At 34.3% G+C, this 16608-nt stretch overlaps 3 protein-coding genes across 4 annotated transcripts; all 3 read right to left on the bottom strand.

Annotated features, from left to right (window-relative positions):
• Positions 1–1108: 1108 nt before the first annotated feature.
• On the bottom strand, positions 1109–2116 carry LOC141648769 (F-box protein CPR1-like). The gene has a single exon (XM_074457485.1). It carries the CDS (start codon positions 2114–2116, stop codon positions 1109–1111), a length of 1008 nt encoding a protein of 335 aa, XP_074313586.1.
• Positions 2117–9427: 7311 nt separating this feature from the next.
• LOC141645974 (F-box protein CPR1-like) lies at positions 9428–11190 on the bottom strand. Its single transcript, XM_074454115.1, has 2 exons — positions 9945–11190; positions 9428–9513 (listed from the first exon to the last, which is right to left on the bottom strand). Exons 1-2 carry the CDS (start codon positions 11122–11124, stop codon positions 9428–9430), a joined length of 1266 nt encoding a protein of 421 aa, XP_074310216.1. The 5' UTR covers positions 11125–11190.
• Positions 11191–12633: 1443 nt separating this feature from the next.
• LOC141647334 (F-box protein CPR1-like) lies at positions 12634–16253 on the bottom strand. Of its 2 annotated transcripts, none has more exons than XM_074455473.1 (3): positions 15993–16253; positions 13341–14572; positions 12634–13070 (listed from the first exon to the last, which is right to left on the bottom strand). In XM_074455473.1, exons 2-3 carry the CDS (start codon positions 14560–14562, stop codon positions 12991–12993), a joined length of 1302 nt encoding a protein of 433 aa, XP_074311574.1. In that variant the 5' UTR covers positions 14563–14572; positions 15993–16253; the 3' UTR covers positions 12634–12990. The 2 variants fall into 2 exon arrangements, with proteins under 2 accessions (XP_074311574.1, XP_074311575.1); XM_074455474.1 differs by having other exon boundaries at positions 13341–13822; positions 15993–16249.
• Between the last annotated feature and the right edge of the window lie 355 nt (positions 16254–16608).

Genomic DNA, 16608 nt, shown 5'->3' with positions numbered 1-16608 from the left:
CCACAATTCCAACATGTAGCACCTCCTCTAGTTGTTGATTTTGATTTCCCGCGATAACCACCTCTATAATTTTTATTTCCTCTACTATCAGCAATTAATCCGCTCCCATAAATTCCCGACGTCTCACCTAATTCATTTTTGCGAATGCTCTCGCTTAGAATTAGATCACGTACATTTTCAAACTTGAGCTTCTCTTGTCCTTGCGAACTACTAATTGCAGTCACTGTAGTATCTCAACTACTAGGTAACGAGGATAATAAAATTAATGCTTTTATCTCATCATCAAAATCTATCTTTACGGAGCTAAGTTGTCTTGTGATCACATTAAAATTATTAATATGATCCGCCATTGTGGTTCCTTCTTGCATTTGTAAACCAAACAACCTTCGCATAAGGAAAACCTTATTTGTAGCCAAAGGTGTCTCATACATATGTTCTAGGACATTCATCAGGTCCAATGTCGTCTTTGCACTCCTCACATTGAATGCAACATTACGTGCCAGCGTTAATCTCACCACACCTAGCGCTTGCCTGTCCAATTTTTCCCACTCTTCCTTTTCCATGGAATCTGGATTAGTGCCTTCCAAAGGTAGATGTAGATTCTTTGAATATAAATAATCCGTTATTTGCATTTTCCAGAAAGCAAAATCTTTCCCATCGAATTTATCGAACAAAATTTTACCTCCTTCCATTATTGTGAATTTTAGTGGATCGCTCTTCCCTCACCCGCCCAACCGGGCTCTGATACCAGTTTGTAGGGATTTTTGGTATAACCACACACACAATAATAAATATAAGAATCGAAAAATAACAAGGACACAATATTTACGAGGTTCACCAAATTGGCTACGTCCTCACTATAGTCGCACTAGGAATTTTATTGATCACTCAATAGAGATACAATAAGGAATGAGGATGATAAAACTACGTAGCTAGCATCTTCTTTTATAGCTAATAATAAGCTATAACTCCTAGACTAAATAAGTGCTTGAAACTCCTCTCATTTATGTTAGTGATCAATGAAGCAAGTTTCATTGAGTTAGAAATGCATTCACGCATGCATATGTTTCTTATGAAACATAATCTCCATAATGGAGGGAATAAATTCCTAACACTCCTCATGGTCTCTCATTGATAGGTGAGTAACAATCCGAAAGTGTTCCGTGGAAATTTGTGCTCCTACAATCTCGTACAACAGTGTCCAAGACTCCACTACGCCGTACTCTTTCATCACCCACATTGAGACATTCGAGAAAATTGGATGAGTCGCGAATGTGCATAAACGTCCGCGTGAGACCATCAACTCAAGTTTCCTATCAGTCTGAAGGCTAGTAGGATATGTTATCTCTCCCAACTCCTCGGCGTGAAGATTAAACGTCAAAATACTTTCTGAACAAAGTGGAGTATAATTTGAGGTAATCCAATGTGATTTGTTGTTTACGACTACACTCTTATCGGGATACCGCCATCTTCGTATCGGATCGTGATTTTTTTGGTCTTTTTTCCATGAATTACTATTTGTGCTATACACATAAGCGATCCAGTCTTGCCCAAATTCGGTAGCTCGAGACTCAATGTCGACAATTTTGTAATCATGGCTAACTACATCGTAGCCAGATCCATAATACACATCCCGTAAGTGAACGGGATCAAATAAATTAGGACAATTGATTAACCTACTATACTCTCTAGTAACCGGATTACACAATAAAAATCCTGATCCTGAAAATTTTAAGCAAATCAGCCCATTGAAAGATCCAACAATATCAAAAGAGTCCTCAAATGTTTCCATCTTCGTGCGTATTCTACTTGTATAATTAGTGGCGTCAAGATACGTATAGAACAAAGTCCAAGTCCAAGTCCAAGTAATTTCACTATCAAAAAAAAGTAAAAGATCACAGGAATCATGGGATTCGAGGGTATGCTTCTGATGAATACTAATGAATTTTGAGGAGTTAATAAGATTGTACCAATCCTTGCATACGGACTTGAAGCGTAACAGCGACTTAGCCGGAAGCTTGATTAATATGTTGTAATGTACAATATCGACTGGAAGAAGTGCCATTACTAGGCTTGGGGTTTCGTCATTAGGAATAGGGCTTCTGATGATCTTCATGGTTACTGCTCTCTTATTCTCATCAATCCATCCCTATTTAATTTATACAAGTCTCCTCCAGTATTTCCTAATCTAAGATACTTTAGAAATACGAAATAATATTTTATATCTTATTACTCATATCATCATTTCACAATATTTTCATAAATATTTCTCAATATTATCTTATACGGAGTATAACAATATATATTAAATCCAGAAACCCGTGTGATGGACCCGATTAAGGGATCTCAATGCAAATATTATATAGTTTGGGTTAAAATTAAATTATATAGAAGCTTTGGTAATTTTCCTAAACATTTATAAGAGACTAAAACATGGTCAATTTCCTTAAAATAAAATAATTAATTAAGATAGTCAATTTTAAGGAGACTAAAAGAAAAAAGATGCTTGGTAATTTTCCTAAATATTTATAGAAGACGAGAAGATGGTCAATGTCCTTAAAATAAAATAATTAATTAGGATAAACATGCACACTTATGGTATTAATTATTATCATCATAAAATTATATATTAAATTTAAAATCTATGCAATTTTATTAAACTTTATTATAATTTATTAGATGTATAGAGATGTTAATTATTTAACATACAAAAATATAATAAGTAGGTTATAAATAATTCAAGTTAGATTCCATAATATATAATATTGCATAATTCTTTCGATTTGATATAATATGTCATAGAAAAATATATTAATTATAAATTTATGAGTTATGCAACTTTAAGTAATTTTATATAATGAAAAAACAAATTTAATGGTAAGTAGAGATAGCCCGGGCGAAGCCGGGCACCAATACTAGTGCTATTATATTTTCTAATCGCTATTGTTTACGGTAGTATTAGGCTCGGTTTGGATTTTGGCATGCCTTTGCAGGTACTTGTTTTGACTAAACTAACTTTTTTGTCAAAAAATAATAGGAGTAGCTTATTCATTTGGCCGTGTTTGGCTACCTGAAATGAAATGCTACCTAGAATATCATTTTAGATTTCAAGTACCTGTTTTTATTTTACTTACCCTTTTTACCCTTCAATTACTTTAATTTGAGGTGCAACTTAATTAGTTTTTTTTTATGTATGAGTTTAATAGAAAATTAAGTTTGTATCTACAAAGTACATTTTTAAATAATATACTATTTGAGTTTTTTTTTACGTAATTGTGATATATTTTGATATGAGAAAAAAAAAAATTGAATTGTAAAATTATTCAAGAAAACTGATTAAAATTGAACTGTAAAATATAGCGGTATCACGACTAACTATTATTTTACAGTTCAATTTTAATCATTTTTCTTGAATAATTTTACGTTATAGAGTGTACCTTGCGCTATGTTTAATTGGATAACATCATAACACTTCTAAGTGTTGGAAATATAGTATCACTATAGGGGCGAAGATATAATTAGAGAATATTTGTTGTTGTGTCGTGGTATGGAGGCCACTGAATGAGAAACGAAATCGCCCCGACTACGGTACAAATCGATATAGGCGTCGTCCCCCAAGGTCACACAACACTCCTAAAGTTGTGTACTCAACCATTAGGAGTTGGAACTCATATGGTATGCTCAAAATTATCATAGAGAAGTGGTCGAGATATATGGAAGATGTGTATTTCTCAAATTACTACACTTCTCTATTTATAGTGGTAGAAATGGACATCATAACCACAAAATTAATGTCATAACCACTACCCATAAACATGGGTCAAACATGATGTTAGTGGCTATAAACATGCAAGTAGTGGAGTGAGTGTAGAGATTCTCTTACGAGGCAATGGAAGACTTCTCTACAATGTAATCTATCTAGACGACATTGCTAGCCTTTGCATTACTTCCAACAATCCCCCACTAATACAAATGATAGACAAAATTCTGAGCATATTAATAAGGATTGATACTTAAGCATTAATATCTTTCGATTTGAATTAACACATAGTGAAATTGAACAATTCTTTCATCGCCTAGAGAGTGAACGAATCTTGAACTCCTAGACTCCGGGGTAAATTCCAAACACATATCTCACCTTAAGTTCTAGACGAGTTCCGCGATACAATTCAACAAATTTATGGCCAAATGAACCTTGGGATTCTCACGAGTGCTCTAGAGAGATAGCCTAATCTCTCATAGAAGGAGGTCAATCCTTCACACCCACGTAAGTGATTCCAACAAGTCTATCTCCATATAAACCACTCACGCATGAGCTATAGAATCATTAAGAGCTCTAAGGCTCAACCTCTCAACATAGCGGTGAATCCATCGGGTCCTTCTCAATAAGACCACCCAAATAGAAGGATATAGATTCATTAAAAGCTCTAAGGCTCAACCTTTCAACATTGCGGTGAATCCATCAAGTCCTTCTCAACAGGACCACCCAAATAAAGGGATATAGATTCATTAAGAGAAATATCTCAACCTCCATCATTACGGTGATCTCATCAAGTCCGTCTCACAAGGACCACCCAATTTTGGGCTATAAGACCATTAAGAGCTATATGCTCAACCTTCCAAAATAGTGTACATGTCATAGGAATGGGAAGTGTACACAAGTATGAGTTATCTATTGCTTCGTTAGACCAACCTTGCATAGCAAGTTCCGGTATCCACCACAAATTCCTCAACTAATAGGCTTTTGCCCATTCCCCTTGACAATTCTAGGACTTCTTTATTTCTTATTCCATTAGCTTAAATATGCTTCGCTCAAATTTCACAAAGATAATAATTTGTGAGCATATTATTCTCAACCGACTTTCTCAACTCAAATTTGCATAAAATGTGTAAATCTGCAAGTCATTATACACATTATTTTAGCATTATTAAGTTGATATTAGCATTATGCTAAAGATAAAAATTAGGCAAAACTCCATGCCCCCACAATTAAGTAGTAGCTAATAATAGTTTCACAATCACCTTGCATCTTACCCTGCAAGATTAAGAGCAATATAATATGCTTACACAATAGACAAGGTTATAATAGTCTTCTCAATAGACTTAAAACAAGATCACCAATAAAGGTGGAAATGTATAGTACTCACCATAGATCTCCCCTTGTCGATCGTCATTACCTTTTGGTCGATCCAATATCTTTCTAGGTATCCAACATAGTGCAATTCTTAATATTGCACCTTAGGCACTTCACCAAATGTGAATGATAACTTTGGTAATGAATACATAAACAAAATGTACTTAGCTACATAAGCTACATCGAAGCAACTATAATTATATATTAGACTTCTCACAATAGTCAAAACACGTTCTCTTAATTATAACTCATTAGCATTATTGTTCTAATTAAATATAGAGCTCCACTCTCATGTCGTTTAAAAGAACAAATAATTTTCTTTATTATTTTCTTTTTCTAATAAATTGACATAGAATAAAGCATACACGTAGTATTAGCATCATTGTTCTAGTTAAATATAGAGCTCCACTCTCATGTCGTTTAAAAGAACAAATAATTTTCTTTATTATTTTCTTTTTCTAATAAATTGACATAGAATAAAGCATACACGTAGTATTTGTGATTTTGTACCCAAAATCATATTATTTACTAAAACCTCTATATACATCATCATTCTTATATTAGAAAACAACGAATCTCGATGATTATTTCAGTTATATTTACTCTTTGCAAATCCACAATATTTTACAAAAAGAATTTCTTCTTACAAACATAAAATCAATCATCATAATCTCATATAGTGTGGTGTAAGCAAAATGTAACATAAATAATTGAACCTTACGCAGCCATTATTTATTGACATAGCCATTATCCAACAAATTAATACTTGTAATTTTGGTTCAATTAGTCACGTATGAAACATACGATTATCATTTTCTTTACACCCCCACAATCAAATATATACATACTCTTCACAAATTATAAGATATCAATTCTAAACTTGATGAATAAATTTATCAAATAAGTTGAACGTCTTCCCCCACATGTTGTCACGCCACAAATTAGTGACAAACATAATTGTTCAAACAAAATATAGACATTATTCATTCATTCATCATCTCTTGTAGATATCATATAATAATTGACAAATTATGTTCTCCATAATCTACTTTTATGAAGTTTTGACAAATAATCATTTTCAATTTTTGTCACACATATCCAAGATACTATATCAATTTAAAACAAAATATTTAACCCCCACATTTGGTTCATAACTCAAATATCAATTTTAGTTCATCTCATAATTAAAACTAAACAATCAATCCAAACTTGTGAAATATTTTGCTTGATATACATATGATACACATAACAATATCTTGGTCACTCAATCATTCTAGCTACTTGTCATTCAAAATCTTGGAACAAATTCATTCACATATTCTTGAAATCAATTATCAAAAGAGTAATTTTGCCAAGATTATAGACATATCATACCAAATAAAGTAGTAGCTTAAACATACGAACGATTAAGGCATATATAATTTGACCAAACCTTCATATTTACCATCATAAATATTTTAAAGGAAAGTCTCGAGAACAAGAATGGAATTGAGCAATAAAATTATAGATAATATCATTCTTTTATAAGTCTTCATAAAAACTTTCAGCATACTACCATGACATTGTTGTCCATTTTAAGGATGGAAGATGACCGAATATGCTCACGGCTTCAACTACAAAGTTGTAGCCCTTCTTCTTAGCTTTCCAACGCCATCTTACACGCCTCAAACAAAGCTCTAGAGACCTAGTTATGGCCAAAATACCAAACTGCTGTCTCACCCTTCGCGGCCTGATTCTTATACCCGAAGAACAATATTTTTGGCCAATAGAAATAATTCCAATGACAAAAATAATGAACACAACAACAATAATAGCGATAAAATTTCGTTTCTCAATTGTTGGAAATATAGTATCACTATAGGGGAGAAGATATAATTAAAGAATATTTGTTGTTGTGTCGTGGTATGGAGGCCACTGAATGAGAAACGAAATCGCCCTGACTACGGTACAAATCGATATAGGCGTCGTCCCCCAAGGTCACACAACACTTCTAAAGTTGTGTACTCAACCATTAGGAGTTGGAACTCATATGGTATGCTCAAAATTATCATAGAGAAGTGGTAGAGATATATGGAAGATGTGTATTTCTCAAATTACTACACTTCTCTATTTATAGTGGTAGAAATGGACATCATAACCACAAAATTAATGGCATAACCACTACCCATAAACATGGGTCAAACATGATGTTAGTGGCTATAAATATGCAAGTAGTGGAGTGAGTGTAGAGATTTTCTTACGAAGCAATGGAAGACTTCTCTACAATGTAATCTATCTAGACGACATTGCTAGCCTTTGCATTACTTCCAACACTAAGTTGTAACCATTCATCGACTAACTCAATCATAACTGATAGAGCATTAGAGCCTTGTCGAATTTTGTTATTATCAAAACGCAATCTTCACAATCTTGTAATCACCACTAACTCGATCATAACCAAATCCATGAAACACAGAATAATGTACACTGGAATGGTAATGCACCAAATTAGGTGACTCAATTAATCTACATTATTTCTGTACTATACTCTCTAGTTACTGAATTACACAACACTACCAATCTTTTTTTTTTTTCCCAACGAGGAAACCTGCAACCGCTACCTTATTTTGGTGTACACTGAATAAACTCCATCTATTGTAGAAAATTGTTTGCCATCTATTGTAGAAAATTGTTTGCCAAGCGACTAAGGAGGTTGGTCGACTTGTTTCCATTATTAATTACTGCCTTCTGTTGGAGTATAAATTCGTGTTTATTACCTTCACTATACACATGAACGATACACTATTGGGAAGCATTATAAAAAACCATATTGTAAAAAATTGTTTGCCAAGGGAAATCAACCAAATGATCAGTAGGCTTGATTACCCTCTATTATACTCTCGAGTTACCGGATTACACAACACAATAGTTACATATGGGTGATAGAATAAGTATTGATAGAATAAGTAGTATTGTCAGGAATTGGCGTAAGGCTACCGAAACATCAACTTCTCTAAATCTTTAATTGACGACTTCCGAGACCTCCCGGGCTGCCATTTCGCCATGAACGGTAAGTACGAGGTACAAGCTCGTTTTCTTAAAAAACTTTTACAACTTTTGCCCAAGGCTCTACTACGCCATACTTTTCCATCACACCATATTGATGCATTGGACGATAACGCATTATTTAGTCGCAATGGTGCATAAACGTCCATTTGAGACCACCAAACGAAACCTATGCTTAGGATATACAGTATATAATAAATTTAGTAGGATATGACATTTGTCCAAACACCTCGGTGTGAAGATCAAACGTCAAAATACACATGCTTTTACCGATTAGCATACACGAAATAGTCCAATTTGTTAACTTGTTGTTTACGACCACACCATGTTCCCAACATGGGTATATCGACAACCATCCTTTTCCGACTTCTTTCCTTGATGAACTACTACCTTTAGTATGTATACACGTGAATGACAAAAGCTCGTATACCGTTACTCCTTATGGTGAAGATGAATCCTCTTAATATTGTCCATCGTAGTCAATTCTCTGATCTAGAAAACAAAAGCAGATTAAAATGGACTTGTACCAATTTTACAAACATTTATAATTGATGTAACGTACATTATAAGAAGTCGTTAATACCTTCTTCTTTATGTATCATCAGTGGCGGAGCAAGGAATTGACCCCAACGGGTTAGAGACGAACGGATAATGGTCTCAGGGAAATTCAAAAAAAGTTAGAAAAGTTTGGGTTTTTTTGTCAAAAACTACCTTATATTTAGGTGTATTTATATTATTATTTTTGTTTTCAACTACCTTTGTTTTCTTTATTTTTGGTCAATAACTACTTACGCTAAGAATCTAGATATATTTGGTCTATTTTCCGGCTTTAACATATCTCACATGACTCTTTTATGTTTTAATTTTACTAAGGCCCGATTTTGGGAAGTCATAAAGTACTTATGCTAAACTTTAGTAGATGTTTGTAGTTATTATTAAAATGTGAAATTCATTAATTTTGCTTATCTAAAGTTAAATTTTGGTTAGGACGCAGTTGATCATTGTTGTTTGATGTTAAGAAAGTATGTGAGATAGGTTAATGTCACTAAATCGACCAAATCTCGCCATATTTTCAGCGTAGGTAGTTTTTGACCGAAAAATGAGAAAACAAAGGTAGTCTAAAACAAGAAAAATAATATAAGGTAGTTTTTTTACAAATACAAGGTAGTTTTTGACAAAAAAAACCCAAAAGTTTAACTAAAAACTTTAAAATTCCTTATTGCCAGCGAGGGCGGGAAAGCCCGACGCCTAGATCCACCCGTCTGTATCATCTTCTTGCATGGGCTTATTCGCCAATGCAACGTCTTTCTTGATATCTTCTATCATGGCTAAATCTACAAACAAAAAAGAACATTTTTAAAACTATTATTGAATACTAATTTCACATGCATATTAATCATATCGAAACTTAAAAACGTTTTCAATCTCCAACTAAAATACGAGAGTTTTGTTTTTGAATGAACAAAACATGGATAATGGATCAAAGCAAATGTGTGGAACATTAATGAATTCAATTATTTGGGTGGGTATTTGAGTCTCCTCTCATGAGAGAAACCGTCTCTCAATTATAAAGCGGAATATTAGCACCCGGTATGGAGAGGCTTGTAGTTGCATCCACATCGGCTTAAGTTTTTTATTGAGATGGTTTCTCGACAAAACTTTGTACACTTCAACGATTAGAAAATAAATCAAAGTTCTATTGGTAGTCTATTAAACGCATATACCATAGTGTCATATCCTATAAACTTTACGATTTAGAAAATACCTGTGCCACGCTTGTTTGGATCATTGCCGGGAATCGGAGCAAGGCTAGCAATACACAACCAACCATTTCCAGCATATTTCTCAGTTTCCGGATCTTTAGCTTTTCCAATTATCGTCTTATTTTCAAGATTGTACCAAACAAGTTCTTCATTTTGATCGTTGTCATATCTTAGTAGCAACACCTCCTCCCTGTCTCTCCTTGATAGGTGAGTAATGATCCGAAAGTCTCCCACAAACTCGTACAACTTTGTCCAAGACTCTACTACGCCATACTCTTTCATCACCCACATCGAGACATTGCATTGATCGGACGACGACCAATTAGTCGACCAATGAGTGGCAAGCGTGCATAGATGTCCACGTGAGACCATCAATTCAAGTCTATCACTAGTCTGAAGCCTAGTAGGATATAATATCTCTCCGAACTCCTCAGTGTGAAGATCAAATATCAAAATACTTTTCGTTCTAGGTCGAGTATTATACTTTGAGATACTCCAATGTAATTTGTTGTTTATGACTACACACTTACGGGGATAAAAACATATTTGTACCGAATCAAGATTTTTTGGGTCTTCTTTCCATGAATTACTACCTGTGCTATAAACTTGAACGATACAGTTGTATAGTAATTCGGTTTCTCGAAATTCAATGTTAACAATTTTGTAACCATGGCTAACTACATCGTAACCAAATCCCGCACAATACACATCCGACAAAGGAACGCAAGGCAAACTAGGAGACTTGATTAACCTACTATACTCTCTAGTAACTGGATTACACATTAAAAATCCCGATCCTAATAATTTTAAGCAAATCAATCCATTGGAAGATCCGACAATATCACAACAGGTCTTGAATGTTTCCATCTCCATCCGCTTTCCACTTGTATAATTAAGAGCGTCAAGATACGTATAGAACCAAGTTGTCTGAATATTACCATCAGAAATTGTCGTAGTACGATCAACAACCACGAAAAAATCATGGGATTCGAGGGTGTGTTTAAGATGAATATTTATGAAATTTGAAGAGGTGATAAGATTGTACCAATCCTTGCATACGGACTTGAAGCGTAACAGCGACTTAACCGGAAGCTTGGTCAATATGTTGTGTATGATATCGACTGGAAGAAGAGTCATGACGCTTCCTATTTCGTCGTTTGAAATACGGCTGATGTTCTTCATGGTGTACGGAATTTGTGGCTCAATTAGTCAATTGTCTCTCTTATTAATTTTTCATTATTATTAGGGTTTTTCTATCATATGCCCACTAGGCATAATAAGATAAGAAATTCAAAAGGGAAAGAATTAATGACGTTTATATGGAAAATTGCAATATCCTATCACTTTATAAAAAAAACATCATTAATTATTTCCTTTTTGGGTTTTTTTTATCCTATGTCTAGTGGATATAGGATAGAAAAACCGTTATTATTATTCATCCCTATTTATACTCTTAAATAAAGTCTCTTTTACCTTGTCCTACAAGTTCTCCTCTTATAATATTTGCTACTAATCTAAGATTTTTAAGCAATAAAGTATAATATTTTACTCCTATTATTATTACTCCCTCCTTGTTTCACAATATGGCGTAGCTATATAAATTTCCCAAGGAATTTATGCCTCCGTTATGATGGACATATCTTTTACTTATTGTAATCCGTCCCAAGTGCCCTGTCTTTAATCATTAACTCCACTAGTAATTATTCAACAAGGCCCATACTCCAATTAATAAACCCACAACTTACAAACTCAATATTCCAACAATCCCCCACTAGTTGTGCAGATTGGGTTTTAATTTTTAGCTCATGCGTTATGAAATTATCTCTCGATTTGAACTTTAACTTAGCGTATATATCAAAAATTTCAACTAAGTTTTAGGTGTTCGGAGATTGAACAAAAACTTATATAAGTCAGAACAAAGATAAACTGCACATGAAGCCGATCATAAATAGGCTTATTAAAAGAGTCCACGCTATATATGGCCTTGCGCTACCATATCCATTCATAAAAATTTACAACAAAAATACTCATCTATTTTGTTGCTCAAGCGGCACCACTTCTAAATTCATACCGGTGAAGTTATTTTGTTACTGTGATCATAACTCCATTCAGACTATAGCTCATCCTTTCCTCTTAACATTATTTACTTGCATAAATTCATCTTTAAGAGATGAGCTAGACTCATAGAAGTTTTGTAACACTCCACGGTAATTGAATAGGTTCAGTGATAGGCTTAAATGACTAGTGCTTAAAGGGATTAGAAGTACTACTCATATCAACAAAGTGCACTTTCTTTTATGGTCATCCATGCAAAAGATCTCCACAGTTAAGCGTGCTTGGCTGGGAGTAGTCTTAGGGCTATCATAAGTAACCGCTCTTGACCCTAGGTTTGGGTCGGGGTGTTGCAAGTTTCACACTCAGAAATTTGACAACTTGTTATTACCCTTTGAACTGGAACTAATATTCCTCGATGTCAAGATCAAACGTCAAAACTACACTTTTTGTAACACAAATTAAATCGGCCCTTTTTTGGCTGAACTCCACGAATTACTACCTGTACTGAGACAAAAATGATAGTCTCTTGTCGAATTTCGTCACATTGAAACACAATCTTCACAATTTTGTAATCACAACTAACTCGATCATAACCAAATATGTAATCTGTAAAACACAGAATAATGTACACGGGAATTGTACTTAACCGAATTAATCTACTATACTGTTGCCGAATTACAGAACAATAATCCTGATACACCCGATCTTAAGCAAATCAACCCATTACAAATACGCGCAATATCTCGAAAAGAATTATCAAAGTCGAATGGTTCCAGACTCAATTAACGAATTTTGTTATCGATATAAATTTATAAACCACTAAAAAGTCATGGGAATCATGGGATTCAAGAGTATGTTTTGATGAATATAAAGTTAACACGCTTTTACTGATCAGCATACTCGAAATAACCATGACCCCAACATGGGCATATTGACAACGGTGCTCTTTCGGCTTCTTTCCTTGAACGACACGAGTTTGTGATCTGTGGATCGTTACTCCGTATGGTATTCTCCATCAAACGCCAAGAACGCCAATTTAACCTCTTTCTTGATATCGTCAATTATGGCTAAATCTACACACAAAAACAACACTTGTCAAATTATTGTATACTTATTGGGTGCGTAATTGAGTCGCTCTGGCCCTCACTAATTTTACGAGAAACAGTCTCGATCTCTCATGTCGTGTTAATTTCTCAAATAAGAAGTTACCCAAATTTCCTTGACGGAACTTGCGCAACTTTGTACAATTAACGATTAGAAACTAGTATCGCATCCATAACAATATACAGGGTATAAATCAAAGTTTAATTTGTATCCAATGAATTTTAGGATTCAGAAAATACCTGTGTGACGCTTGTTTGGATCATTGCCGGGAATTGGAGCAAGGCTGGGAATACACACCCATTTATCTCCACCATATTCCTGAGTTGCAGGATCATCAGCTTTTCCAGTTATCGACTTATTTTCAAGATTGTACCATACAAGTTCTGGTTCTTCGTTGTTGAATAATCTTAGTAGCAAGACCTCCTCACTGTCATTCCTTGATAGGTGAGTAATGATCTCAAAATACTGCGGCGAGGAGATTTTTTTTCCTACAACCTCGTACAATATTGTCCAAGACTCTACTACGCCGTAGTCTTTCATCACCCACATTGAGGCAGTAGAGTGATGCGACCTAAACGAATAATGAGCCGCAAGCGTGCATAGACGTCCACGTGAGACCATCAACTCGAGTGGACACCCAGCATGTCTCTGAAGGCTAGTAGGATATGATATCTTTCTCAACTCCTCAGTGTGAAGATCAAACATCAAAATCATTTGAATTCTGGAAATTGGATTATTATCGACCATAATCCAATGTAATTTGTTATTTACGATTACACTCTTTCCAAAATCCGCATATTTGTGTACCGAATTATGGTATTTCTGTGCTTCTTTCCATGAATTACTATTTGTGCTATACACATGAATGATACAGTCTAGCCCATATTCGGTAGTATATTGAAATTCAATGTTGACAATTTTGTAATCACGACCGACTACATTGTAGCCAAATCCATAATGCACATCCGAGAAGGTAACGCGAGCCAAACTAGGAGGCTTGATTAACCTACTATACTCTCTAGTAACCGGATTCCACAATAAAAATCCGGATCCTAAAAATTTAAAGCAAATCAATCCATTGGAAGATCCGACAATACGACAATAGTTCTGGAATGTTTCAATCTCCATGCACTTTCCATTTGTATAATCAGGAGCGTCAAGATACGTATAGAACAAAGTCGAATCTTTCACATGAGTAATAAGAGAAACCACTAAAAAATCACATGAATCATGGGATTGGAGGGTGTGTTTAAGATGAATATTAATGAAATTTGAGGAGTTAATAAAATTGTACCAATCCTTGCATACAGACTTGAAGCGTAACAGCGACTTAGCTGGAAGCTTGGTTAATATGTTGTAATGGATGATATCCACAGTAAGAAGAGGATTCGTGACGCTTCGGGTTTCGTCGTTTGAAATGGGACTGATGATCGTCATGGTTGTACAGATCTCTTTTCTCATCAATTCATCCCTTTTTATACAAGTCTCAAATCATTACTTCACAATATTTTCATAATAATAATAAAAATAAATAAATAAATATTGTATTATTTCATGGGAATAATCCATCCTATGGGTGCCCTGCAAATAACCCTCCATCCTATCAGTAATTCCAATTAAATCCATCCTATCCACCATTCTTTCCATAACAATCTCAGGAGACGGGCAACCTGAATAACAGGTCACCCGTGTTATTTTTATGTTAAAAGCATTGAGGTGTGCTCGATATACTTTAAACACAAAAAAACAGGCCACCATAGTATATGCTTATATCAACTTCACCATCAAATGAAGCTCAATCTGGCCAAATTTTCAACATTCCTCCAATTTAATCTATTTTCAACCGATTAACATTTACCCAGACGCTCATCATCTCCACAAAATTCTCGATAAATTCGCGCAATCTCGAACCCTCAAAGCATTACTTGTCGTTCACTCGCTCAATATTACACTTGGACCCTTTACAAGACAACCTCATTTACTTCACTAACAATGGTGTATATATCGTTGTATATGAGTTTTGACGAGATTGGTGTTGCACGGAAGGTGTTTGATAAAATGTCTGAGAGAAATGTCGTGTCTTATAATGCTATAATAAGTGGGTATAGAAGAAGCGGGTAGGTGAAGGGAAGTTTGATGACATGCCGTAGAAGAATTTGGTGACTTGGAATTCAGTTATTTCTTTGATAGAGTGTCATAGCCCTCATGGATGTGTGGAAGACTAGATGATTCTGCCGTGTGCTTATGAGAAGTTGAAGAAAGATAAGGGGAGATGTACAAATAAGGAGGAAATTTGTTGAAAAATACTTAAATAAGGAGGAAAGGCAAGGTTACCTATGGTAACCGGTTATAATTTTGAGTAAGTTTGTTATGGGAAGAATAGTGTATAGGATGGATTTAATTGGAATTATAGATAGGATAGAGTATTATTTGCAGGGCACCCAAAGAATGGATTATTCCCATGAAATAATCCATAAATATTTCTCAATCTCATATACTCCGTAACAATTAACAACCCCCCCAAATAAAACATGACAATCAAATCCTTTAGTTAACTCCAACTAATTACCCAACAACTAGTTAACTATGGAATCCAATTAAGTAAACTTGACAAGTTAATGGATTAATCGAACCCTAGTGAGAAACCTACCCACTAAACATACTTAAAACTAACATTAAACATAATACCCACTAATCTAATCATAAAATTAACCAAGTGAAAATAAATAAAGACTAAAACTTTAAACTAAACTAAAATAAATAAAACAAATATAACACTAACAATAACACTAACCATGCCAAAAGATTAAAATTTTGATTAATTAAAGTAATTAAACTAATAGAAATAACAATAATATGACAATAAATAAAAGGGGGAGAAGAAATTATACCCAAATTGAAAGGAAATTGTATGAGGAAGCAGTTTAATCTTCTTACAAACCCAAATAGTTGTAACTTCAATTACTAGTAGATCAATTTCTAAACTAATTAATTAAGAGTGTGTGTGTGTGTTTGAGGAGAATACCCTAAAATTATCTAATTCCTAGACATACTGCCTCTCTGCCGATACACAAGAACAAAAATGAAGCTGCTGCTCTCCCCCAAATTCCAATTCAAAGTGCACATGGGCCAATTGGTATTGGGTCTTCATTTCATTAATTGCAATGCCCACGTGTAAACAAGCAAATATGTAAATAAAACGATCCATCACACGCATGGTAAGTATTGACTTTATTTAATTTAATTTCACTTGATCCACCTAGCTTATTCGGTTTCCGCTTCATTTGGTACCTACGAAATAAATGTCCCAAGAGCAGTACCAAAAATCCGGAGATATAACATAAATTGAAAGTCGGGTTACTAATTCGACTAAATAAGATAAAATATGGATTTAAAGTACGTAAAATATTGAGTTATCAGGCTACTTGTTTATTAAGCAACCTCTATAAGTGTTGGAATTTGTATGCTTGAATGAGCATTTATCACCAAACAATAGTGAATTCAAGA

This window comes from Silene latifolia, chromosome 3 (assembly GCF_048544455.1).
Source record: "Silene latifolia isolate original U9 population chromosome 3, ASM4854445v1, whole genome shotgun sequence".
Lineage (NCBI taxonomy): Eukaryota > Viridiplantae > Streptophyta > Magnoliopsida > Caryophyllales > Caryophyllaceae > Silene > Silene latifolia.
This window is presented reverse-complemented; position numbering and strand designations above follow the sequence as displayed.